This window comes from Halichoerus grypus, chromosome 13 (genome assembly GCF_964656455.1).
Source record: "Halichoerus grypus chromosome 13, mHalGry1.hap1.1, whole genome shotgun sequence".
Lineage (NCBI taxonomy): Eukaryota > Metazoa > Chordata > Mammalia > Carnivora > Phocidae > Halichoerus > Halichoerus grypus.
In genome coordinates, this window is record NC_135724.1 from 21,176,143 (window position 1) to 21,200,887 (window position 24,745).

At 37.2% G+C, this 24,745-nt stretch overlaps 1 protein-coding gene across 2 annotated transcripts in view; it reads right to left on the reverse strand.

Moving 5' to 3' along the window:
• The window catches only part of DCC (DCC netrin 1 receptor), a 1,153,179-nt gene that overhangs the window by 71,633 nt on the left and 1,056,801 nt on the right, over nt 1-24,745 (reverse strand). For both annotated transcript variants that reach the window (XM_078060292.1, XM_078060291.1), the window contains exons 22-23: nt 14,667-14,732; nt 2,612-2,774 (exon numbers count right to left, since the gene is read on the reverse strand). In XM_078060292.1, coding sequence (XP_077916418.1) covers nt 2,612-2,774; nt 14,667-14,732 — 229 coding nt within the window. The remainder of the gene's footprint in view (nt 1-2,611; nt 2,775-14,666; nt 14,733-24,745) is intronic.

Genomic DNA, 24,745 nt, shown 5'->3' on the forward strand with positions numbered 1-24,745 from the left:
ATAAAAATAAAATCTAACCAACTGGAATGTGAATCAATCAGAAAACTACATCATTATTAAATATGTGTGTATATATATATATGATAAACCATACAATAAAATGTGTGGACACTAACTTGAATAAAGTGTTACCAATAGTACACAAAAATACGTTTCAAATCCATTGGATATAATCAAGAGCCCCGATAAAACACAAAGACAATTTACATTCTCCAGCACCAACAGATGAAGAGATATTGAAGAAGCCCATGAAGGTGTTTCTTATTTCACTTTATTAATTACATTAAACTCTCATTTTTCTGAGAGTTCTGTAAGGGACCTTATTTCTGTCTCAGATTGGAATTGATTTTGCTTTCATCTGCATCACTTAATTTGTTCTAAAAGACTCAGTGGTGGTGGTATCAGGAGGAAGGATCCTTGGTGAAATCAAGAAAAGCTAAATTAAATAGGAATAAAATCAGGAATATCTTGAAGGAGAAAAATTTTTCTGTTTTTCCTCTGTTAACATTACAAACAAAGAGACCGAGATGAATGCCAATGGGTCTGTTACAGGAGAAAGATACATGAAGCAAAATCGTGAAAAAATGCCAAGTAAATATTAAGAGACTTTGGGTGAAGGCTGAGGAAAAATCGAAGGGGCAGTAGCATGGGAAGCTATAAATCCACTGTCTTTGGTTTCCAGTCATTCATGGAGTGATTTATTCTTTCATTCATTTCCTAATTTTAAAAACAAGTCATACCCAGGGCTCAGCCTCAACTCTTTCCAAATAAAACCTTCAAGCTGTTAACAAAGTGCTTAGAGGGGGATTTAAGACAATTTAAGAGTTTCTCAAAATAGCATCAAATACCACTTTTGCACTTTGAGAAGACTGGCATTTTCCCTGTGAGGACAAAACGTGCCCAGGAATCCAGTTCATCAGGTCAACATAACCTTCCAACATTCTTCTCATAAGGATGAAAACGGAACAAACAAAACAGCCCGCTACATACAGATGGTTTAGTTAATTAAACTTAGCTTAGTGAATGCATCCATGTTTTTAAAGCCCTCATGAAATAGCGTCAGTTTGGCTTTGACGCCTTCCCCACTTCCGTGTCCGTGAATCTTTGTCAGCTCAGCTTCGCAGCCCTGCCGCATTGGTGTTCTACCGTTCTATGTCTGCACAACCCCTTTCCTGGGATAGCTCGACTGAGAGACTGTTGGATGCCTTACTCAGTTACAGTTCTTTTTTCTCCAGAGCCTCACTGAGTGTGAAGCATGTGGAAGTTCTGTGGGTCATTAGGATTTCCCAGAATGCTAACACACGAGAGTCAGTTAAGCTCAGTCGCCCTGGTTTCTTGTTTAAGCACAATGGATTAGCACACTAGCTAGCACCAACCAGCTGGAAGACAGTCTCACAAATGCAGCCAGGAATAAAATGTGCCCTGCCATATACATCAATTAAATACAAAGACTGCATTGACACCCCTATGTCACTTTCTTCAGTTTGTACATCTTCCTGTACCCTGTTTCTAAACACTTCACTTCAAAAGGTTGGAAGATACAATACCGATCAACAAATGGGTCATAGGATTTTTAAAAAGAGAGAGAATCTAAGATATTAGCAAAGGAGAGGAACAATTATTTGTTAGAGAATCTTTCTCTGACACGGTGTGTATCATATAGTTGTCAAGCCAGTTACCTATAGGCCCATGCCTCAGGCTTCCAGTGCCGACACCATGCCTGAGGCCAAAGGGGAAAAAAAAAAATCAAGGGAAGAGCTTATTATAGCCAATTCAGTAAGAAAGTACAGCTGAAAGGGACAAATCAAGCAAGATTTGAAAAGTGCTAGAGGCAGAGAATAACCAGGAGGCCGCTGATTCCCACAACTGGCTGACACAAGGTTAATATGCTGATTCTGGATGTTGCTGGCAGCGGATAAGCTGAATTAAAACCATCTTTCCATTCTAAACTTTGACTTTGATGTATCATCCTCTGCATGTGCTATAACCTAGAACTGCATAATGTGAAAATATTTTTAAACCCCTCAAAAAGTTTAATTTCTGAGAATTAACCATAGCCAGGAAATCTGAACTATTCTGAATTTCTGGAATCTCTCTTCTATCCTAACTACTATCTCCAAACCAAACACTCCACAGTATTGTAACTACATTGAATTTGGTAATCATTCATGCAAAAAGCATTGATTCAATGCCTACAGTCCTCCTTGCCAGAATGGGGAAATACTTTTAGAGGAACACACATCTCCAACATTTTATACATAATTGTACAGAGGGCCATGAATTGGGACCTGATGAAGTCCATTCTCTAAATGCTGCTAAAGGAACACCTGCCCTCGCCTGAAAGGAAGAATCTGGCCCGGAGAAGTAAAATCAAGCAGAAATGCCACGTGGGTCTCCAGGTGGATTCTATTATTAAGTCTGCAAGTCTGGTCCTCAGTCACTCAAGTTATGGACCTGGAATCAACGAAAGGCAAGGTTTTGCTCGGTCAGAGGATAAGGGATATGTGGTGAATTACGAAAGAACACAGGAAGAGACTGTCAAAAATAGAACTCAAGAAGGTGATAGGTCAAATGGTGACCTCTCTCCTCTTAGGAACCAGCTGTTACCTACTTTCTCTGCTGGGCTGAAGAGCGCCGGGTGCAAATCACAGCCACGATCACTACCACCAGCACTGTGATGACGCCAACGGTGATCACAATGATCACAAGCAGGTTGCTGTTCTTCTGAGGAGTGACACTGCCATGTGGGGGGTGCATCTGGCCAATGGGTGGCTCTGGGAAAAGACAGGCAAATGGAGATCAGATTTAGGGAGATGTGACAGCTTGGTGTTTATCAAGCTGTTAAGGATGTGGAAGTTCCTATTGCTCTGGGCATTCCTAAAGCTGGGGGGTGAAAAAAAGCAATGAAAAATGAGAGGAAAGATCGAAATTATCTACCTAAGATAAATGAAATATATGTCCACACAAAATCTTGTACAGAAACATTCCTAGCAGCATGATTTAGAATAGCCAAAAGTGGAAACAACCCAAATGTCCATTGACTGAAGAATGGATAAACAAAAATGTGGTAGTTCCATACAGGGGAATATTACTCAGCCATAATAAGGAACTGATATATGATACATGCTACAATATGCATGTGTCTTAAAAACGTTATTCTATGGGGCGCCTGGGTGCCTCAGTTGGTTAAGCGTCTGCCTTCGGCTCAGGTCATGATCCCAGGGTCCTGGGATTGAGTCCCGCATTGGGCTCCCTGCTAGGCGGGGAGCCTGCTTCTCCCTCTGCTTCTGCCTCTCTTTCTCTCTCTCTGACTCTCATGAATAAATAAATAAAAAACATTAAAAAAAAAAACGTTATTCTAAGGGCAAGAAGCCAGACACAAAAGGTCAATATTGTGATTCCACTTATATGAAATATCCAGAATAGGCAAATCTATAGAGACAGAAAGTAGATTAGTGTTTGCCAGTGGATGGGAGGGGTGAATGAGGAAGGACTGAGAATGGGTATAGGTTTTCCCTTGGGGATGGTGAAAATGTTTTGGAATTAGATAGTGGTGCTTGCGGCACAACCTTGTGGAAATACTAAAGACCACTGACTTGGTGCACTTTCAGAGGGTGAATTTATGGCATGTGAATTATACCTAAGGTTTTTTTTAGAAAAGAATTAACCTACCATATTGAGTAGAAAGTGGAAAGAGGAGGAAGAAGGCTACTTTGTACTGTGAATATTCCAGGGTGATGAGAATCAAGGAGGCTGTGCTTTATGAGAAAATACTTTTTATTAGATGGTGTGAAAGACAAACTATTTGAAACCAATAGCTCACAATTTATTTCCTTTTTCTTAAAGAAGCTACCTATAAAACACATTTAATTTTCAACCTGTTAAGAATGTATGAATCCCACTTAAAAGCCAATCACTGGGTTTGAAAGAGTGTCATAAAGTCCTGTTATAACTGTTTTCCTGTGTTGCAATAGTACCTCAAGGTAGACAATATTTACATGAAAATAACAGACTAATAAGATATTTTTTATAATTTGCTTATATAAGGGAGAATGGCTAATGACCCTTTAAATTGCTTTCTTTAAATCCTCAGTGATCAATTAGAAATACTATGTTCTATACATCATGTGATTCATTAGAAGTCACAGTGTTTTAAAAAGTAAACATTAGCTTATTTTATTTATCAATTAATTTAAAAAGGAGCAGAAAGCAATGAGTTTGGATGTTTTCCTAGAACGAAGTTTGAATGTGCTTCTTTAACAAGTTATATTAGCATTCTATACCTCCTGAGTGAAATATTTAGGCCTTTGGACCCTCAGTGCCTTTGCCTATAAAATGGAAATAATAATAATTATTATATAGAGCTATTGTCAGAATTAGAGAAAAAACATACAAAATAATCATCTTAGCATGTGACAGGGAGTAGTATAAGTTCATTATACGACTGAAACATTAAATAAAATGTTGCCTAAATTAATCATCTACCATACCATTTGGGATATTTCTGGTGTAGACTTCCAAACTACAAAATTGTTAGAAATAATACTCAGTGTGAAAAATAAATTAACTTTTCACAAATGAATAGAATAACCCAGTTCTTGCTTCAAAATCAAAACACTATCTTTTGACAGTTATCTAAGAATCATTGCTTTTTTGAAACAATAGTCACCTAAATTTATTTCTGAGTCATTATTATTGGAAAAATATTAAGCACTTCTGATACAACTTGAATCTCAGGGGAGGAACTCATCAAAAGTGTTTAAATAGCACTTTCTGTTAAAAGATTCTGCTTCTAAGTGAAAGAAATAAGATTTCCTTGAAATAATTTTTACATTTACTACAAAGGAATGAGTCAAGTAATGAAAGGTCAGAACTTTCTGTAGCATAGTTTTACTTATAGTTTAAGAAGTCATTTTACAGTAGTATCTCAATATGCCCTTTCTGTGCTTAATAAATTAATTGATTGGAATAAATTAACCTTTTATGTGAGAACTTACAATGAAGACACTTGGAGATATCATGGATTTTTATTAGCATGACTTAGATTTAACAGTTCATCATTTCTGACCAACTTAGTTTGAGTCCTACAGAGCAGTATACCTTATGAACATTTTTAAAACCTTGTAAACTAGAATTTTTCAAATTTCTACTCATTTTTTCTCTTTCCACCCAGAAAGACATCACATTTCAAGTCAGAAAGTAATGACTCTGGGCTCTGCTGCACATTAGTGAGATTATATTCGTGCCATTTGCCTCAGAGAGTTAGGGATCATGAGGACTCCCATTATAAATCTTTGAAGCCTTTATGACTTCCTCATAAAAGTTCCTATCAGTTTAAAACTTGGTATTCAAGGCCTTTCATTAATTTCCCAATCTCAATTCGAAGGCTGAGTAATCAAAATATTTGACATCAAATGGGCAGTTCAGGAAGTCAAGTGGAATGGAATCTTTTGGTGTAGTTGACCCTCATTATTTGCAGTAATTTGTTCTATAAAGTTGCTGTAAACACTGAATTAAGGAATACTAAGTATTGCTTCTGGAGGCAATTCAGTGTTCGGTTCCTGGGAGCCTCTGGTTACAACATTTTTATCAGTCAATGCATAATCGTGTTTTAAGTGTGTTTCTGTTTAAAGACACTTTAATATATAATGTGCATTCATTAACATTGAACTCACAGTCAACAACATTACAACTCATGCTTGAGTGAAGCTTAATTAACACACACATTTTCTCCACAAGGTACGTCACACAGCCTTTCACATGTAGGAACACTAAGCAGCATTTCAGCACTACATTTAAGGGCCACTTTAAACACTGAATCCGCCACCAAAAAACTCACAAAAATGTGAACAATTGGCACTAAATACACTGTAGAAAGGACACTTGTTTATACTGTGAGAGCTGAAACAATAAGGCAGAGGGTCCCTTGTTCCATTTCAGCTGAGTTTGTGAGCATTTAGCTACTTAAATTTTTGGCTGCTCTGCACATGTCCACAAATGACCATAAAAGCTCCCCGGGTACTGATTTTGGTGGTTAAAAATCCAAATTTTAGCAGTAGGTAAATTCACAAATGCAGAATCTGCAAGTAATGACCATCAACCATGTATCTGGATGCATCAAAAGACTGCTCCAAATCAGGAAAAAATTAAGAGCTCACAAACCTAGATCACCAGAGTTAAGAGTTCTGAATGACTGCCTGATCCAGAAGAGGCCAGATGACACTTACCGCCTTTTGGGCTTCAGAGGGGAAGCTGCATGTAATTCAGAGATCTGCAAATATCTTCCAGAAGACGGTGATTATTTCATGAGATAAGGAATGTAACACACTGGCCACAGGCCCTGGCACAGAGTTGGCATCCAATAGACATTATGATGTCATTCAACATAATTCATTCTATGTGATCTTTCCAAATGAAAGAAAAATACACTGTCTTAATGCATCTTTTCTTGGCATTACCAAAATAGCTTGGGTATCCATTGTCTGAGTAATCAAAGACCTAGATGTGTTGCATTAAAATTGGTCAGGAGAAAATTAAATTTTTAAAAGTCACATGGGCATTCCATCCATTTTTTATTTTCATGATGTCTGATTACCATAAAAGGTTACATCCTTTCTCTACTAAATTCGATAGAAACAAATATATATTTCATAATCTGATGGGCCTAAAGTCTTAGTAATAATTGGAAAATTGGTTTTGTGAAATAATAATGTCTTTAATTTTTATAGTACTTGGGAGAGAACAGATCCAATGATTGCTTGGGGACTGGACTTCTTTCCCATAATTGCAGTCTTCGCTGATAACAGTTTTGTTATTAGAACACTCTGAGCTGAACATATGTCTCAATAATTTTACAGGTCTTGGAATTTGAACAGAAATTCCTATGGCTTTGAATATTTCAAAGCATCTCCTGCTGAAATAAGGTGCTATACAGTCAATCAGTTGGAAGAAATTTCACAGATAATCTAGGCCAATGTGCCCTAAAATGAAATATTAATTGGCATTATGGGGTGGGGAGGAAGTTCCTTGGTCAATTAAGTTGGAAAACATATTTCTTTTCTCAAATCTCAGAAGTTTGAACATGCTAATGTGAACTTTGAATTGCCAGGAGAGGTAGGGCAGGGATGGTAAAGGATATAACCAATTATTCTAGAAAAATATATTGAAGATCCAGTTAGGTGCTGGGGATATGATGCTGTGATCTAAACATGGGTGGACCTTGAGGGCACTATGCTAATGAAATAAGTCAGACAGAGAAAGATAAATGCTCTATGATAGCACTTGTATGTGGAATCTGAAAAAGCTGAACTCATAGAAACAGAGAGTAAAATGGTGGCTATCAAGACTGGGGGTTGGGGGGAAATGAGGAGATATTGGGCCAAAGGGTATAAATTTCCAGTTACCAGAAGAATAAATTCTGGAGTTACAATGTATATCATGGTGATTATAGTTAATAATACTGTACTATATACTTGAAAATTGCTCAGAGTATAGATATTAAATTTTCTTATTACAAAAAATAAAAGGTAATTATGTGATGTGATGGAGTGTCAGCTAATGCTACGGTGGTGATGGTTTTGAGATATATAAGTGTATCAAATTAACACATTGTACACCTTAAACTTATGCAATGTTATATGCCTATCATACGTCAGTGAAGCTGGGGGGGATAGGTGGAGAGAATTCATGAAAGGATTCAAGCAGGCGGAAAGGAACCTATGAGAGGCACATATGGTTGTGATGTAGCTGTAAGTCTGCCCAACTGGTTAGACCAGAGAAGGAAAAAAAATCAATATATATTAAATCGCCTATCTCTTCCATTCCTAAAACATGTACCTTGTCTGGATCATTGTGACCTGAGTAGAATGTCAGGTTACTTCTCACCTGGGATCAACCCATAACTGTTAGAAGGGAGCTGTGAAAACTCCATATCTGAGCTGTTTTTCTGGAAGAGCAGAGAGGAAGCAATAGTCAGGCTATGGAACCATTATCAAGTATTCATAGGGCCACGCTTATATTGCTTCATAATAATTTGCACGTCATCGTCTTCTTGTATATTGTGCAGTTTGAGAATAGTTTCCAAATTAGAACATTGTGGGATAGCAGCAGAGTAGGAGGACCCTAGGTTTGTCTCGTCTAAGGAATACAACTAGGTAAGTATCAAATTAGAATACTGCAATTGCCCCTGCCCCCACGCGCCTCTCAAAAAGAGGCATGATGGTTGACATCATGGAACTTACAACTTACTGGAAAAGACGTATTAAACAGATCATGAAGTAAATACATATTTGGTATTCTGAGAAACAAACTGAGGGTTCTAGAGGGGAGGGGGTGGGGGGATGGGTTAGCCCAGTGATGGGTATTAAAGAGGGCACATACTGCATGGAGCACTGGGTGTCATACGCAAACAATGAATCATGGAACACTACATCAAAAACTAATGATGTAATGTATGGTGATTAACATAACATAATAAAAAAAAAAGTAACATTTAGGCAGAATCATGGCATATCCTAGGAGTTAGCTCCTGTTTCTTTACAGGGGAACTGAGAGCAGATCATGTGTCCGGAACACTAGGAGCAAAAGGGAACCGGCACAAAATGAGGCTGGAAAGAGAAACAAGACCCAGTTCATTCAAGAGCCTCGGAGATCACATTCAGTTATCCTCAGAACAATCACAGACCATTTAAGGGCTTGCAGGAAGAAAGGGGTTGGTGGTGGAAGTGGAGAGACCTGTCAAGAAGATGTTAACGTTCTCCAGGAGAGACACAGTGATAGCTTCAACTGAGTTGGTGGCCAGGCAGTCAAGCAAAGTAGACAGGTACACAATACACGATACAAAGCAGACTGCAAGTGGGGGAGGGAAAAAAGGAAGTGTCAGGTTCAGACTTAAGCCATAGTCCTATGTCTGAGGTGAGGGAGAGGGTGAAAGACCAGTGAGAGAAGAACAAGAGCTCAGTCTTGACTATGTTAGGGTTGAGATCTTATGCTAAATTATAAAGAGGCAGCTAGAAGGTCTGTGTTAGAAATATAAATTTGGGAGTTGGCACATAGATGGGAGTGGACAAGGTCACCAAGTCAAGAGTGTAGAGTCAGCAGAGATGTTTCAAGACTAATACCTCTAGTGTTTAGGTAGAAGGAGAGGATCTGGCGAAAGAGACATTAGTGGCCCAATATTATTTGACAAAAGGACATTTTTTTTCCTCAGAGCTTCTCATGGGACCTGTTTACCTTGGGACAACATTTGGGGGATGGTGATCTAGATGAGTGGTTTTTAACTGGGGAGATTTTGCTCCTCAAGGGGGGAATTTGGCAAAGTTTAGAGACATTTTTGGTTGTTACAACATGGTAGAGGGGAAATACTCCTGGCCAGGGATCCTACATTGCATAGGACAGGCCCCACAGCAAAGAATTATCCAGTCTCAAATGGCAATAGTTCTGAGGTTGAGAAACCCTGATCTAGCTTAACACTTTCTATGTTCAGATGAAAAACTGAGATCCCAAAACTTTAAGTGACTTGATTCATATAGTTCTAATTCCTGGCAAAGTCATTCTAGAACCTGGGGCTTGGGATTAGTCTGGGATCCTTAAAATCATTTGCCATAGATAATGGTTGGACGGTAGGTAGGCAGAGCCTCTTGCAGACTAGAATTTGAGACCCTGGACCACTCCACTTACTTTCTATCAGGGAAACAACATAAAGTTTTATTTCTGGACCTTTCTCTTGACATCAAGGTGTCTGTTCAATATCTTATAACAGCTCACCAACCTCAGAATGATCATTTCATGCAAATACGGAAGAGCTTTAATGCAGACTCTATTTAGATTAGCTAAAATGTTACTGAGTTCTGAAAATAATAAAACAAAATTTTTCAAAAGTAGAAATCGGGGAGGGTGGGGGAGATGAACCATGAAAGACTATGGACTCTGAGAAACAGACCGAGGTTTTTGGAGGGGAGGGGGGTAGGGGGATGGGTTGGCCTGGTGATGGGTATTAAGGAGGGCACGTACTGCATGGAGCACTGGGTGTTATACGAAAACAATGAATCATGGATCACTACATCAAAAACTAATGATGTATTGTATGGAGACTAACATAACGTAATAAAATTAAATTAAATTAAAAAAAAAAAGTAGGGGGCAAATCATGGTCTTTTCTCCTAAACACAGTGTAAGTCATGTTTTACAGAACACCTAATATGACTCTGAATATTTAAAAATTAATTAATAATATTGACTTTTTAACAATATTTCACCAAAGCATCAATACCTATCAAACTTAATTTGGTTTTTAAAGGTTGAAATCAATATAGCAACATATTTGGAGGGATCATAGATCTCTTAGCCAAGATTGCTAATTTCACAAATTACAGGAAGAACCACCGACAAAAAGAAATTGGTGATTTATCTTCCCCAATGAGAAAAGCAGGACTGAAGTAATTGTCACTGTTGTTCTTATTCATACAAATATAAACTAGAAAATCACATTGCAGAAGTTGAAGATTTTCCTGCTTTAAGAATGTGGACCATAAAATTGAATGCATCATAAAAGTAAAATACTAGCATATCAGTACATATTAGCTTTGATTCTACCTGCCATCAGAAAATAATTTAGGATGCCTCTTCAGTTTCCTCAATTTAATTAAGGGCTTCCAACTACAAGAGTAAACATGAACTATAGCTTTGTTTTTCTTTATTTGAATTCCAAGAGTACATTTTTAAAAGAGTGGCATTCTGTAAGAAAGAGTGAGTGATTAGTGAGGTCTAAATTTATTTGCAACTAGCTTGAGTATCCTGACAATAAGCCATTATTCTATTACAATTATTTGAAGGATGAATCCAGGAAGTGTAGGGAGAGACAGGAAAACTTTATAATTCTGTTACCCTAAGAGGAGCTGTATGAAATTTTCCTCGGTTATGAGGTTCAAAAACTCAGATTTTAAAATGTTTATGTTGATGCAGCCTAGGATGGGTGGGTTGGAGTTTTATCAGTCAAGGCTTCATTTGTACATCAATTTAGAAATTATACCCCCTTCTTAACGCTTAAGACATTAGCAGAACTTTAATTAGGAAGGTAGGGTTTTTCAAGATGCCTTAGCTGATTGGCTTGTAATAACCCGAGCTAAAGTTAAATTACATATTTACCATCATTTATGGGTTAGCAAAATAGAATGGGAAACAGATTGAGTTTGCCCTCCCCCGCCCATGTCTCTTGCAGGTTATCAAGTCCCTTTAATTAGTCAAGTAGCCTGTAATAATTTGTTATTCCAGTAAGAATTCTAGAAATGATTCAGGTGCTTTGTTCATCCCATTCATTTAACATGAAATACCTAAAACGCCATTAAGTGATGCAGAAAAGTGAGAAGGGGTGATGACAATAATCTATCTAAACTAGTTCAAAGTCATTGGCTGCCATTCCTCTATTTTATCTCCATGACTTTCTCTGGTGAGATAATATATATTAGATTCAATTTAATTACAATTATCTTTCTCATGAGGAATCTTCAATGGCAAAAAAAAAAAAAATACAATGACATGCATTTCCCTCAATTACTGTCACTGTCATTCTTTTCATCTGAGGTCTGACTCCTGTGTAAAGTTCTTGTTGACTTACCTGTTTGCGTCCAATTTAGTGTGGGGTTTCTTTTCAGAAACCTCACTTTTTTTGAAGGGCAAGTTAAATTAGTTAATACCAAAGTTTTAAACTTGATCCAAAATTAGGACTGCTAGATTAAGTAATTAAAAATACAGGGGACTCAGTTAAATTTCAAGTATTTCTAGTTGCCTATAAATATGTACCTTGAGATGCATATGTACATTGAGATAGAAATTCTTTGCAATATTTTCCTTTATCTCATATTTAGAGGCAATTAGAAATGATTGAAATTTTAGTGGGCCTCCTGTATTTTGAGTTGCTAAATTTGGCAGTTTTATCCAAAATGAAAGCTCCTTAGGATGTATAGTTTAAGAGAATACATGGTTCTATGTCTGAGGCTTACACCTGCTCCACCTTTAACACACATGACCATGGCTTAGTAGAGAGTAGGAATGGTGAAGGGGCAATTGTTCCTTCTCAATTATCCAGTCTGACTCTCTCTTAATTTCCTGGCACTCTCTCTTCAAAAAACACCATCATATGCCAGTACGGATAGTCATGCCCTTAGCTGTGGATGAATTCCAATTTGAAACTCTCTATAGAACAGCATCTGAAAATCAGCTCTGCAGGATGATTTGAAAGGGGATGATGTTAATTCCTGGCATGGACTCTAAACCTAGAACCTCCCTATCTCAGGGCAAAAAATACTACCATGTTGTTTCCCCACACAATTTCAACAATGACCTTCTTTTACCCTCCCTCACATCCCTAGGATTTGTTTCACTCTCTTTCATCTTCCTGGCGTGTATTTCTCTGTCTTGTCCACCTGGGTAATTCTCCTTCTTGTTTGTTGCTCCTGTGGGGTTCTAGTTTTCAATATGTGGGCATAGTTCATAGCGAGCTCCCGGCACACAGTGAGGGCTTAGTAGCATTTCTTAACTGACTGCTTGAATGCATGAAGTGTGTTGGGCATATTGTTGAGACTCAAGATAAAATTTGAGGCAAAAGAATGAGTTGATAAAACCTGCACGCTTTTGGGAAGGGAACCACCATTATCTAAACTTATTTAAGGAGCACACCCTTGGTCTGTTTTTAGTCCCAACATATCCCTCCTCTCATCTTCCTGCTGTGAGCTCCCTAAAGTGTCCCTTGTGTGTATAGGAGCCTGGAAACTACCAGAGCCAGGTACTAGCTATACCACAATAGTGTTACTTAATGAGGGAAGAGGATCTGTGTACAAGACAATAGGAAGTGGTGAGGATTGTAGTAATCTGGAAAGAGCATTCTGGATATAACCTTAGATAGGTCTGATTGGAATATATTAAGGAAGCTTAAATGTAAGAAATTATACTTATTTTATTTTAATATACTGGTTAAGTAAATGCATTATTATCAGAGGAGGGCATGCTTGGCAATTACAAAAGAAGAGTCAATAGGTAAAAATATGTTCCTGAGTCCACCACTGGCCAGAGGAGGAGATACTGAGTCTTTAACTGGAGCATCTGGTCTATTCCAGACACATATGTCCTCTTTGAGAAAATAGATACGTTAGGTTATTATAGCCTATAATAGGAAATAATCACATAACTCACCCCCTTATTCTAATTTCTCAACCAGCAAGCAATTTTTAGATTGCAACTTTAGCTTCCCATATGGACGTTTTTTAAAGATTTTATTTATTTATTTGACAGAGAGAGACACAGCGAGAGAGGGAACACAAGCAGGGGGAGTGGGAGAGGGGGAAGCAGGCTTCCCGCTGAGCAGGGAGCCCGATGAGGGGCTCGATCCCAAGACCCTGGGATCATGACCTGAGCCGAAGGCAGATGCTTAACGACTGAGCCACCCAGGTGTCCCCCATATGGATTTTTTAATAAGAGACCACCCAAATGAATATCTATTCAGTAATCAAATTTCTCATGAAAACCTCCTAAAATGGTTATATACATATATTGTGTTATTTTCATAAAATAAAACACTACACAGCAGTAAAGATAAATGAAGGAGAGGTATTTGTAAATACATGGGTAAATCTTAAAAACAAAATTAAATATGAATGCAAGTTGCAACAAGATACATATAGTATGATGTCATTTCTATAAAGTGATAAACATGTATAATAATATAACCTTTAGGGATATGTATCTATACAGTAAACATCACATTTGGGAGAATGGTTACATCAATGAGGAATGAAGGAAATGGTGGCAAGCATGTGTTAAGTCAGAGACATATAAGAGATTTCAATTGTATGTTGAATATTTTATATCTTAACCTCGCTGATGGGTACACAAGCATTCGTATTTGTATTTTGAATATATAGAATATATTTATAGTAAACCAAACCAAACAACAGCATTGGAGCAATTTTTTAAAAATCTATAGAAGGAATTTAGCATATATACATCAGTCCTTTGGGGGTTTGGCTAGTATTATTCCATTCTCCCACAGTTTCTGTTTCAGCAAAACTGAGGACAAGATCCTAGAAGACAGCTCCAACACCAACCTGCTTCTTCTGTGCAGTTCAGATATTACCTCTGTCTGCTCAACCCCAAAGCATGTGAATGATCCATTAGAATGAGCAGAAATAAATGTTTAATCTTGAGAGCATGAAGAAAAATTAGCAATAAGGTGCTAGAGGATTCTGAAGAGTAAACTCTCCAGGCAAAAGGTCCCAGTGACTTCATTTTAGGAAACTGAGTGGGTTTAGTTCAAACTACCTTAGATATCACCTCTCTCTAATAATATTAAATTTTTTGAAACATTTTAAATATATATAACACTTTAAAATCTAGATATTCTATTGTTAATCCTGCATCACTTATAAAAGTGATTTTTCTCAGCTTTTCTAACTGACTCTGTTTTGTGCACTTGTTGACTCTCACTGGCATGGTCTGCTGGTAGAACATGCTACAGGTTTGCTAATAATTTCATCTTTCTATTATCCCCACTAAAACTCTAGGTCTGGGGTTCTTAACACTTTCAGTAAGTAAAAAAAAATCTGCCTCAGACACTCTAGAATTAACCATTTAATTAATATAACTAATCCAATAGACCTAATTGATCGACTTACCATTGAGAGTGCTTCTATCAATCAAGTTAGTATCAACTGGCCAATAACCTCCATCTCCATGACGACCTGTTTGTTGGAAAAACATAAGAATATTAGGGATAGAGCGCATGAATGCACAATGAAAGAAAATAGACAGAAATAAGAAATATTTTAAAACACACGAACAATTGAACAAGGTATTTTGGCCACCTCAGAGAAAGGTTAAGAATATTAATTCCAGTATACTTTGTGAGGAAATGTTATTTTTTATGTGTGAGAAAAATCTGTCATGAATACTCTTTTAAACAAGCTAAATTCAATTCCTCTCTGAAAAGTCGTCTGCCCTCTTCTTCTTCTTTTTTCTTTTTCCAATCTTCTTGCAAAAAGCGTCCCCAGAAGGTACAGCGGGGGCATGAATCTCAATGTTACTTTCCTGAACATCTCAGAACAGAAAGGGTGCTAGTCATGGCTCCTAGAGAGGCAGAGCCCCCCTCTTTCATTCTATAAGAAGTCCATCCATCTGACATGACTTTGTGGCAAATTAGCATTATTACTCTACAAGGGGACAGCACATTTTGTCTTATAAATGGGTTTTGAGCAGTCCTTGTGGTATGTGCCAAATAGGTGCCCGGGAATGAGGTAGTAGATAGGGAGTAAAGAATGGGGTTATGGTACCACACACATACCTGTTCTGAATATTTCTTACAAACACAGCAGGGAAGAAAGAAGACTTCCTTAGTATCACCTTACTGGAAACACTGCTTTCCAATAGGTGTGCAAGAGTTGTAAAAGCAGTCTTTAAGAGCACTGAGCCAGGAAATAACCAGAATTGTACCATCAGCCAAATTTAATTAATGTGTTTCACCACAGGTAATACTTTTTTCTATTGGCACACTTGTAGACCTGTAATTATTTTATTAGATTTTGAATTCTAGAATATCTATTGGGTTGACAATTTATAGGAACCCATTTGAGAGTTGAATTTATATGCAAACACATACAAGAATGCAGCTAATATTCCATTTATTCACTTCAGAGAGTTATTTCTGAAAGCAGTTACAATCAGTGGATGATGTAGAGGAAGCCAACTGAGGCAGTCAGCTACAATAACATAGGTCATTTGCTCACATGCATAGATTTTATTTTTCTTCTTCTTTTTTAAGATTTTTATTTATTTAAGAGAGACAGAGACAGAGACAGAGAGAGCACAAGCAGGAGGGGCAGAGGGAGAGAGAGAATCCTCAGCAGACTCCCCGCTGAGTGCAGAACCCAATGTGGGGCTCCATCCCAGGACTCTGGGATCATGACCTGAGCCAAAGGCAGACTCTTAACCGACTGAGCCACCCAGGTGCCCCTATTTATCTGCTTCTTTAAGACTTTCAAGTCCTGCTCTTGTGACATTGATCGGCATCCCAAACACTCCTCTTGCTGACGCTTTCCCAAGATTTCATCACTTTATTTGCAAAACAGTTGTGATGGAACAACTTAAATCTTGTTAACAGACCATACGTTCGGAATTTTAGAAATTCTTTTCATATCAAGCCACAGCTGAAGTTAGGATGTCAAGCTTCCAACAAGCAATGCATACATTAATCTAATCACATCATCTTCTGTTTTCAGCATAAACTGGTAGATTTAAAATCTGCTGGCCAGTGACTGTGGGTCTATAAAGCAGGTATTAGGATGGATGCTCCCCATGGGGAAAGGCAGGAAAGAAGCAAATGAAATAAGCAGCAAATGTGAGCACTTTGGTGGGCTGACTAAAATGTGGACAAGCCTTTTCCCAAATACCTTGCTTGTGTGACTCTGGCACATTTGGGGTTTCAATGAACAGAGGATAAGCTTTGCCCACGGGATATTGTAAGATCAATGTTGGAAGAAATGAAGTGAGCCGGAAGTTCTGTATGAATATTAAGATAGCTTTTCTCACATCTGAAAGCAGCTAGATTGCAAAGCAGTCAGCCAAAAGAGATGCTAACAGTCCCATCACTTAGGCCAGTAAAGCAATAAATGATTCCTGGTGGGAGTAATCCTGTATTGGCTGGAAATTAGGTAAACAGTTTGTGGAGGATTTTCCTTTTCCTTTAGCATCCTGACGAATGTCTTTTTAATGAAGTTTCTCTGTCTCCCAGCTAGTTTGTGGGAAGATGCAAAAACAAGCCCACAAGCACATCCATATATTACTCAGACATAAAGCTCTATGGGTAGAGCACCCCCTGGATTTAGTAAGGCTATTGATTACACTGTGAATTTCAATAGGTAGGAGAAAATCAGATGTCATATGGTTAGAGCTCTATGTCAGATAAAGGAATTCTGGAAATGCTTTCTACCTAAGAGAGGGCAGCTTAAAACTTGAACATTCTACCCACACAATCTAGTGTATTGACATTGCTTAACTTTTTGTTGGTTATAATTAGATTGATACCACAAAAGAAAATTAAGTAACTCTTAACAGAAAGTACTTCAAAAAAACTTGATATCATCAGCAAGCAAGATTGGATTTATGGTAATTTAGAGTCCTTGAACCACTTCAGTAAGGAAACACAAAACTCCTTTCTGGGATATTGGTGAGTCTGGGGATCTCTTTATCTTAAAGGCGTGAGAATAAAATTTTAACATTATGTGCTGGTATGTTTCTATTCTCTAAAATATGTCTTTTAACTTCCAGAAAAGCTTCCTTTGTGGGGAAAATAATAAGCTAAAACAAACCAAAAAAAAGACTCTCCCTTTGCTCTAAGGCAAGAACCACAAAGTTGACAAATGAGGGGACACTGAAGACCAAAAAGGACACTGAGTGTCTTTGCTTGCACTTCAAAGCATTTTTAAGGGCTTTTTGATGTGGATCAAATGTTGAATGTGTTTAGTTAACTTGGTTAATTTCATAAGCATTGATCTAGGGAAACAAGATGAATGCGATTCTGCAAGATGGAAAGTCAGTTGATGCAAAAGTATAAAGTACTATCTGATCCTGGAGGTCTTTGTTTTATTAGTGGAGCATAAAACTGGTAATAATTCATTCAAAATTTATTAAGGGCCTGCTAAATGCAAGGCACAGTCCTAGATCTTCAGGGAAGTGATAATATAAAAGCATGTATTAGATGAGGATCCTGCCATGACAGATCAAGTTGGTTCACTATATCCCGATCCTATATAAGATCTAAACACCAACTGCAGATGGTTTTTAATTTGTGCTGACTTTAAAGATTTAAGAACAAGTTAACCCATCTTTTACTATAAAATCACTATTAGGTTTAATTACAAATGTTTTTTTATTTGTCTAGTATTGCTGAAAGAACTACATGCAAATAAAAATAATGTATTATTTTCAGTCTTATGTGTTCTACAGTTATATTTAGCTTAAAGCTCCTGAATTTTTTTGCATGCTACACTAAATCTCTAACATTTTTCAAAATTAAAAATTCCCAATAATAAATATATGAAATTTACATATAACATTTGTAGAAATAATGTAATACATTTCAATGTATACCGGCTTTTTTTGTATTCAAATAAAGCTCAACATGGTTCAAAAAAATTGGAAATGGGCAGTTTTTCTTTTTTTTTCTTTTTTCTAGAATTAGTAGTATCACGACTTTATGTGACACAGTAATCAGAATGTACTTTATCAATAAAATGTTATATTCTTCAGAAAATGAAGAATTCTTGTGTTATTCTGTACCCATATTTTCTTAGTAATAGAAATAAGGGTGAGGAAAGGAATCAAGATGCTAAAGAGTAATGAATTCATATATCATATAACCAACTAGGTATTTTATCCAGATAATTTCATCCAAAAATCACTTCTTCCAGAAATTTTTGATAATTAAAACAGATATTTTCTACTTTTTCTTAGGTTTTGAAACCAGGAAATGGTACTTTCAGAAAGAACAGTAAAACAAATGAGCCCATGGTTAACTTTGAAAAGAGGAAGTGTATAACTATTTTAGGAGTTATTAAAATTACATATTTCTAAATTTATTTTATATAGGCACCTATTAAGTAAGTCCAAACCAGAAATTTCATGTCCCTTCCCTTATTTGCATTTTTACAGTATTATAAAGTATGAAGTCATTTAAAGAGTAAACTTATATTTTCTCTAAAGGATAAAGGATCGATCTCACTAGGAGACTTCTTTTCATCTTTTTTGCGGGGGGGTTTGGCAAGAGACATATGCTCCCTTGGGCAAAAGTTAAAGTCTCCATGATTTCCCTGCCATTTGCTCTCTGAATTGAGGGGAAAAGTGGGCAGAGGTAATAGGACTTCGTGTAGGAAGTGTGCTTATTGTGATATTCCTTGGTGTTTACCAAAGTGACATGTATACTGTGTTCTCAAGGCTTGATGAGTGACTAATGTGAGTTACAATGCTCAATGACATGTTATTAATGGGAACAAGAGTTTAAGTTATAATTATTATACAAGCTATTTTCTTTGTTCTTCTTCTTACATATCACTTTAAATATTATTTCTATATTTGTATTGTGGTGTGTGTCTGTGTGTATGTTTGTATAAAATGAAACATTAATGTTTACATTAAGTCCCTACTTTTAGCAGTCATGGGCAAATGGAGAATATTTTCCATGATAAAAAATTTTATCAGCAGCTAACAAAGATTAATTCAATTGGGATTTCTAGAGTCTAGTTTTTCTGAGTAGATATTTATAAGTTCAGGGAGGAGTTAATGGAAAATTAATGTGCAGAGGACATGGAGAAAACTGGATGTGGTAGTTTTGATCTATTCTTTAATCTATCTTCCCTGAGTGGGGATAAGAGAAGGTCCTTAAGAATGGCACCCATACAATCAATCCTAAGAAAAACATATGGTCCATAATCTAAATCGAATGAACAGATTGGTCATCTAACAAATGTTCAATATACGTTCTCCCAAGAATGCAGAGCACTGAGGTATCTTCTTGATCTTAGAATTGGTTCTCTGAAAATAATTCTGGTGATAATGATGGAAATTGAATTGATTTTGTGTCCTGTGTACCAGTGGATAAAGGATATCTATTAATGACACCTGAATACAGTTTTATGGTCCAATACACAGATCATATGGAGCTCTATTTTGAAGCAGATGATTTTTCAGAGGCTGGAGAAGTGTCTAAGAGATCAATTTATCACACAGTTGATAATACTGCTGACTTTGAACAAAGGCATCAGGATATCTAAAAGCTAGGAAGCGAAATCATAACTCATGCCTAGGACATTTCAAACATATATTAATGGAAAAGAATTAATGAGCTCTCCTTAACACACTGTTTCCAAGTACACATGAAAGAAAGCTCATTGATTGAAAGAAACTAAAATGTTACTACTTCATATGTAAGAGAAGCTAACATGCCTGCCACATATTGAGATGTGGTGCTCAACAAATCTTTTTCGCCTTCCTTCAAAACATATCCTTATATTTGTCACCTGTGGCAAGTCTAAGAGCAGTAATTTTCAAGAATGGGAATGTTCTTTGGTGACCTGCTACGAGTTAGAAACAATGTAAGAGAACCAAATATGTGATTATCCATCTTTTCCTTGACCATGAGAAGCACTTTTTTTTGGAGTTCCAACTTCTGACTTTATGCAATAAAATATGGACAGAATAGACTACAATAAAAAGCAAAGTCATTTTTAAAATCCTTAGAAATCAATCTAAAATCTAAGATTATTTTTCCACATACAAACGTCGTGAATTGGGTGACCATATAATTATGAAAACCAGGCCACTTTAAGAATGAAAGAGGGTGCTATTATCACTTTTGCCTGGATCTGAGTATTAATCAGGACACTCCTGGGCAAAATGGAAATTATAGTCATCATAGACATAAACAATTTCAATAAATGAACCCCTAATTCCTGGCTCTTGGTTGACATCTCAGTTTGATTTTGGGTCCTGACTTCCTGAAGTTTTTTTGCAGTGTGGCAATTGACAGGTGAAGAAGAGTTGCCTGGGGAATATTCTAAGGTAGGAAAAAAGTTTGCAAACATTGCATTCTTCTTCCTTTGCAAGCACCAGAGTAAAGCAGCACTAAGCCAGACTCACTGGTATCTGGATTCCTGAACAGGATAATAGATCTCAGCCAATGAGAAGAAAAGAAAAAAAAATACATACATATATATATGAATGCTATGGTGATTGTGGAATTTTCTCCTCTCTCTTTGTATGCATTCTTGCCTATAGCATATCTGGAATAATGGCTAGTATGTGGGTCTAAGGCATCACTTTTAGGTGCAGCCTTGTCTTTATCAAAATCTAAAAAGCCTCCTATTTCTCTAAACATGGACCCTCTCCTGGATGACTAGATCTTCCCAAGAGCTAGCTCATTCACCAGACTAAAACATGGAGGATGAGGAAGAATTTTTCATGGATTATAAAAGAACAACTGTCCTCAAAAGCCACTGAATGAACATGAAAGTCTCCCATACCTGGATGGTCCACAAGCTTATCCCAAAGGCAGTGTGAGATATGCTTGTGTCTGAGTGAAGTTACCAAGCAGTGCAAGGAGAGGTAACAAAACAGCATGAAAGCTCTTTCTTCTCCAAGTGACTGTTCAACAGGAAGTTGCAACTACAGTATGAAAACACCAGAATGTCAGGATCACACTAGTTGTGCTGCTTGTATGTGTAAATAATGACACTTTTGGAGCACAAAATTTTTTCATTCACGTATCAGCTCGTGCTCCATCCATCTAGTCAACAAATGTATTGAATGGACCCACTGTTCTAAGTATTGGGGATATAAAATGACTATTGCAAAGGCTCATAAATTAGTGAGGGGGAAAATGTTGAGTAATAATAACTACATCATATTGCCAAAAGTTTTAAAAATATTATAAGTAGGTGCCACAATGGAAAAACAGGATGATGACTATTTATGCCTAGTAAAATGATCAAAGGCTTTTCAGGGTGACATCTGAGTTGAGAATTAAAAGATGAGTAGATCAGGTAGAAAAGAGTGAGGTGGGTAACCTTCGAAAGACAGGCAGACATGAAATAGTAAAACTCCCTACATGCTCTACCAAAGAGTCTATAAGTTATCTTGCAGAAGCCAGAGGTCCATTACAGATATTTTATGCAGAAAAGTGACTCAATTAAATATGTGTTTTAGAAAAAGTATTGTGGCTGAATTTGAAGAATAAATTATAAGAGACTGTTATAATAAGTAGCATGAGAATAGTACTAATTATGAATCCACAAGGCAGACATTTTTAGTTCCATTTTATAGGTGAGTAAACTGTGGCTCAGAAAGACTAACAAGTATACTCATTTTAAGCAGCTGAATAGGTCTGATTCTGATGATGATGATTTTACCATTACTGGGTGAATTAATAGATACTTAGGCCCTCTTCCTATTCCACATCTTCCTTTCCTCCAATGCCCCACACTTTCACACCCCGCCTCCCCTGAGAAGCAAGGTATGATTGGCATCAGCAGCCAAGAGTGAATGGGGTTTGCGGGGTTCTGGAGGTGAGCATGCTGATCTTCAGTGACCAGTGTGGACAGAGATACTTAATGTGTTGAAAAGTAGGAAAGCCAGAGAACTGTTGTGTTAGAGTAGAGAGAAAGAGCAAAACATCACCAATTTATTTCTCTCTCTTTCTTTCCCTCTCTTTATCATAATAATGCACAGCGGTACCCTAACTGTCCCCTGAATGCATCTTGCAATCCTCACTCTATGAGCAGCTTCTTGGCATCTTGATTTTCCAATTCTAGGATTTCTCTACGTAAAGGTTCAAGTAATCTTTCCCTCCGCAATCATGTGTGTTGAATCAAGTTCTACTCATATAGTAAAAGTCCAGTCTTGGGTTTAAGGAGTCTTTTCTTCTATTACCAATAGTGATTGCCCATCTGAAACCCTATAATGATGATATACATATGAGACGGCACCACTTAATTTCACCTTTTGTATTTTTAATGTTGGGCTGGAAGTATTTACATACTCCTCCCAACTACATTGCATGGTTCTTGAAAATGGACCCATGGAACTGTACTTCTTTCTCATGTTTCACCACACACAGCACAATGCTAGGTACATTGTTACCAGCAAGCTGTCAAAAGTGAGTTCAATTCTTTTCATACCTCATGTTTGAAATTTCAAAATCTAATCAACTCCCATAATTTTGATTTTTCTCCTTTCTGTACTCAGAATTACAAGCAGCCAGGGAAATGCAAGAAAAATAAATTTTCTGCTAACCAGAAATGACAGGAAGGGTAGAGATCAAGAAAAGTGCACAGGAGGTCAGAATCATCTACAAATGTGACCACCATTTTCTGAATTAAAGAGAACTTGTTTTCCAGTTTAGCTTTAACTTAATAGATGAATATTCAAGATATTTTTGCCTTATTGGAAACATATTTTCACATCATTTTCATCTTCCCCAAGATTAGTAACATGCACAGTATCCATAGCCCTGAGCATTATTGCTTTTAGGTCCCAAATATACTTTTGATCAGATGGTAAAGTCTTTCTTTCCAGATTACTCTGTGACTGTTTCCTCAAAGACATGTGTCATAATTCAGGTCAACAAACACTTACCAGGCAACTACAATATGACAAATTCTCAATTAGAGACTGAGAGGTGGGGACGACAGTGTGAATCAGACCAGTCCTCTGCCATCAAGGAATTTACAACCTGGCCCAGAGGTTAGGAATATAAATAGTGAACTATAAGAAATGAAGAACAGAGCAAGGAATAAGTTGGGTGTTATGGACATACAGAAGGACAAAAAGACTGCAAAGGTGAGAAAGACTTCTTGGAAAAAAGCAGAATGGGAAAGGGAGTCTTAGAAGATGAGGACCTGACTTGGTATAGAAAGGGAGAAAGTACTGCTAAAGCTAAGAGGATGGTACCAGTTAGAGCATGGAGTTGGGAAAACCTTTCCCAGAGAGATTTATACATTTTTGCTAATAGACTGTGACATATGTGGAGGGATGAACTAGTCTTGAGGCTTGAAAAGGGCATTTGGGGTGTTGATGTCAAAGAACTGACTTTATTCCATAAGCATTGGTGAGCCATCTGTTTTGGAAAGAAAATTGAGGAGGCAGAGTCCAGGTCTAACAGTAGTGGGCAGAAAAATCAAGCCAGGAACCTGGTATTTGGCTCATGTCTACAGCAAAGAAAGACATTCAGCAACAGAGTGGTTCTTACAAAAAGAATTTGTTTAAGAAATCTTTTTGAGGGCTTGTTAACAAAAATGTCTATCTTTTGGGTCTAAGAAACTTACAAGTATGCCATGAATCGCATCAATTCTTAAGAGTACTGAGTATGTTTTCTTTCAAAGTTACGTATTGAAACATAAAAGCTCCTAAGAGGTTGATTTAAGCAACTACCTGACTGCTTGCTGGGAACACGAGAAGCACCTCAACATTTTATCAAAAGCACGCTACTCATTTTTCACCCCTACTTTTATACCATAATCATAATTTCTAGAATTGCAAAATTTTGGACCTGAGAAAAGCACAGGTGAGAATAACTCTCTTTCAAGGGGGTGGAGCAGCAACTGAATAATAAAGTAGTTGAAACTCCACACAATAACAGGGTAGAAAGAGGTTTTAATTTTCATTTAAACAGCTCCCATCAAAAGGTGCTAAAGACTTCAATTTTTCAAACAGCACCCTGGCTGGTGTAATCCAAACCCTGCGAAGTCTGCATTACATTAACTAAATTCCAAGCTTGACTAGACTGCCTTGAAAACCCTATTTCCTTGAAATTGGAAACAATTAACGTTCTGTTTATTCATGAGATTAAACCCGCTGAGGTGCAAAATGGCAGGTGTAGGGTTAGGTACTTTGCCTGAATACCCTACTGAGGAAAGACAAAGAACTTTAAACTAGGTGAATGTATGGTGATGCCATTTAGGTTTTACTTTCTTGCTAACAAAGTAGGAACAAATTAACTCACTGTATTTCCAGAAATTATATAGTGGTTAAGGGCAGAGACTCTCAAATTATTTAACCGGGGTCTGTATCTCGGGCTACCCTCTTATGTACTGTGAGTGTTTGGACAAGTTTGAGAACCTCTGTGTCTCATTTTCTTTATCTGGAGGGATGTTATGACGATATGATAACACATGAACAGTGCACAGAAGAATGATTGATGCATCCTGGG